Source organism: Frankliniella occidentalis, unplaced genomic scaffold, assembly GCF_000697945.3.
Source record: "Frankliniella occidentalis isolate FOCC.00 unplaced genomic scaffold, Focc_3.1 Scaffold138, whole genome shotgun sequence".
NCBI classification, from domain to species: Eukaryota; Metazoa; Arthropoda; class Insecta; order Thysanoptera; family Thripidae; genus Frankliniella; species Frankliniella occidentalis.
Window position 1 is genome coordinate 8544 of NW_026267265.1, and position 2835 is coordinate 11378.

The 2835-nt window shown below is 63.5% G+C and overlaps 2 protein-coding genes across 2 annotated transcripts in view; one reads left to right on the plus strand and one right to left on the minus strand.

Moving 5' to 3' along the window:
- The window catches only part of LOC113208112 (NACHT and WD repeat domain-containing protein 2), a gene marked incomplete at its 5' end in the record, with an annotated part of 10010 nt that extends 7677 nt beyond the window's left edge, over positions 1 to 2333 (plus strand). Inside the window, 3 exons of the mRNA XM_052270794.1 lie at positions 973 to 1172; positions 1280 to 1608; positions 1693 to 2333. Of these exons, the coding sequence (XP_052126754.1) occupies positions 973 to 1172; positions 1280 to 1608; positions 1693 to 2125 (962 nt within the window). The remainder of the gene's footprint in view (positions 1 to 972; positions 1173 to 1279; positions 1609 to 1692) is intronic.
- The window catches only part of LOC113208100 (uncharacterized), a 4120-nt gene continuing 3581 nt past the window's right edge, over positions 2297 to 2835 (minus strand). The window contains exon 5 of the mRNA XM_026424962.2: positions 2297 to 2594. Coding sequence (XP_026280747.1) covers positions 2370 to 2594 — 225 coding nt within the window. The 3' untranslated portion in view covers positions 2297 to 2369. The remainder of the gene's footprint in view (positions 2595 to 2835) is intronic.

A 2835-nucleotide genomic window follows, 5' to 3' on the forward strand; every position in this document is an offset into this window, starting at 1 on the left:
CCTGAGGCTACACCACACTTGGCTGGGCGCTCTACTCACACGGAAGGGGTGGGGAGGGGGTGTCCCCGCTAGTCCTTGCCACACCCACACCAGCTTCATTTAGAGGACCACCCGTACTCTCCTATCCTACCCCGTCTTCCCGACCCCGCGCTCGAAGAACACTAACCAAAAGAAACTCTGTCCCTCACTCCCAACCGCCCCTTGTTTGCCTTGCTGCCACCATACCCCTCTCTCGCCCCTTGTCCTCCTTCACCCTTCGCTCTCTCTCGCACACACACCCACTTTCACTTCGTCCCCAAATTCAGCCTCTGTTCTCTCTCACTACCACCGGCTTATTAGTTGTTTGCAAATGGCGGCGAAAGGGAACGACAGGAGCAGGGTGCCGCTGTGCCGCCGCTAACTACCGACTTCTGGTGGGAGCCCCCTTCTCCATCCCACCGTCCCCACTCGGTCCCGTCGGCACCCCACCGACGACGAGGTCTGTTTCTGAGCGCGGCGTGTTGAACGTCGCGATGTCACGAGCACCCCGTGTACTGTAGCACCAGCCGTGCAGCACCGTCCGTACAGCACCGTGTAGCAGCCGCCGTCCTACATGTAGTCGGCGAGGGGGACGGGGCCGGGTGGTGTGGGGTGTAGGGAAGGGCCGCTGACAGGCGTCCTCGCCAACGCCCTTCTTGCCAGCACGGCGTCAGCAACTCCGAAACACTGCAGCGCAGCACAACTACCGCATGGCTGCACCCGCCCCCGCACCCCCCGCCCCCTCCATCGTTGTAGTATTTACCGATGGTGCCGCCCCTGCCCCGCCACGCCCCGCCGCGCCGTCCACCCACTGTCGCCGCCTCGCCCACGCGATGCTGCGGGCTTCCTTCCTGCAAGCCTGGATCGGAATACGAGTTCTGCACCGGCAGCGCCACCGTGCTGCTCTTCTTTGTCTTTCATCCGCACCTCAACCGACCCTTTGCTTCCCCCCAGGCGGCGCCCGCGTGTTCTCGTTCGACTGGTCGGTCCGCGTCGCCCCGGGCGCGTCCTGGAGGCCGGCCGTCGTCACCTCGGACGGCCAGCACCTGTGCGTCATCGCCTCGGACAAGGGCGCGCGCGAGGCCGTGGTCGTCTACTCGGCCAAGAACGGCCAGCTCATCCACAGGCTGCCCCTCAAGCCCGTCGGCGTCAAGGTGCGCACCTGTGCCCAAGGCAGGGTACCCAGAAGCCACCCACGTGCGGCCCGTGCGGCTGCGTAATGTGTTTGCGGGAAACTCAAAGCCCCCACTCTCGCCTACAGGACGTGCTGCAGCTGGTGCCCATGCCCAACAAGGGCCACCTGCTGGCCGTCATCGACCCGGACAAGGGCAGCGTCCTGGACATCCGCACCAAGCGCCTGGTGCGCGCCATCTCCAAGTGGGGCGGCTCGTGCACCAAGGACGGCCGCTTCGGCCTGTGCGCGCCCGCCCGCGGCGGCCTCGAGCTGCTCGAGCTCAAGAAGGGCGCGACCGTCAGGACCTTCATCCCCAAGGTGGCCGAGGGCGTCTTCACCATCATCTGCCGGTTCAACAAGACGGACGAGTACGTACTGTACTACCACAGCGGCAGGAAGACGCTCAGGCTCTTCAGGTAGGTGGCAAAAATAGAGTGTAGGGCGCTTAGCGTCGCTGATTTCGGAGCAGAGTTCAAACTGACAAATTGTAACGCGCACAGGACCGCGGATGCGAAGATGATCGCAAACTACCGTGTAGCGGCCGAGCTGTCCGCCATCGACTCGACCGACGACGGGCTGTGCATCGTCCTGGGGACGGTGGACGGCTGCGTGTCCGTCATGAGCATCGCCGACCCGGACAAGCCCGAGATGGCCACCTTCCTGGCCGGGATGCCGTCCAGGGACGAACAGTGGAAGAAAAAGATGCGCAAGCAGCACGCCAAGACCGTGTTCCGGGCCGCGGCGTCCATCGCGCGCCTCTGCGCCGGCTTCCAGGGGAGCGCGCCCGACGAGGAGGAGGGCGCGGGCGACGAGGGCGAGGGGGACGGCGACGAGGACAGCGAGCACGGCAAGGCCTCGTCGGAGGAGCCGCAGCACGCCGTCGGGAACGGGGCCGCGGTGGGTCTGACCAGGATGATCACCGTTGAGGAGTAGGCTGTGTTTGCTTGATGTGATTGACTAGAAGTTCTACTTCTGGATTATTGTTGTTGTTTGTTGTTGTCTGTTATAGGCTGTGATGGAAACCTTATGTAATACGTAATCAAACGCCTTGCTTATATCTCTAAGCGGGCCCTGTAAATAAAGCGATTCTAGAGATGTAGAGAGTTTATGTAACTTAACGAATAAACAAAATGTATTTCAACAGTCGTTTCGTTTTCTCTCTCCTGGGTAAAGGCAGTCAGGGCATGGGAGGGGGTACAATGGGCAGAGTAAGGGGGCCGATGGGTCCGAAGGGCGGCGAGGGTGTGGCCGGCGGCGGGTGGCAGACGCTGAGCGCGCGGCTGTTGCAGGAGAGCTCGGTGGAGTTGCGGACGGTCAGGCCCAAGTTGGTCAGGTGCTGCAGGGCGCAGTAGCCGGCACCGGCGTCGTCCGGCTGGAACCAGATGCTGGACGCCGCCAGGGTCTGGCGACAGAGAAGGACGCGCTAAAGTGAGGACGAGGTCGCGGGGGCACGTCGGGAGCCTCTCTGAAGGGCACGAGGAGTGCTGCCCTGCCGGCGCTGCTCGCGCAGGCTAGCCAGGTCTCGGCGGCCTCAGCCGGCCTCAGCCCGCCTCAGCCTCAGCGTGGTTTTCAGAGTTGAGAGAGCAAACATGTCATGGCGTACTGGGCACTGAACAGCAGCCGGCCTGGGGCGGAGTGGGGGT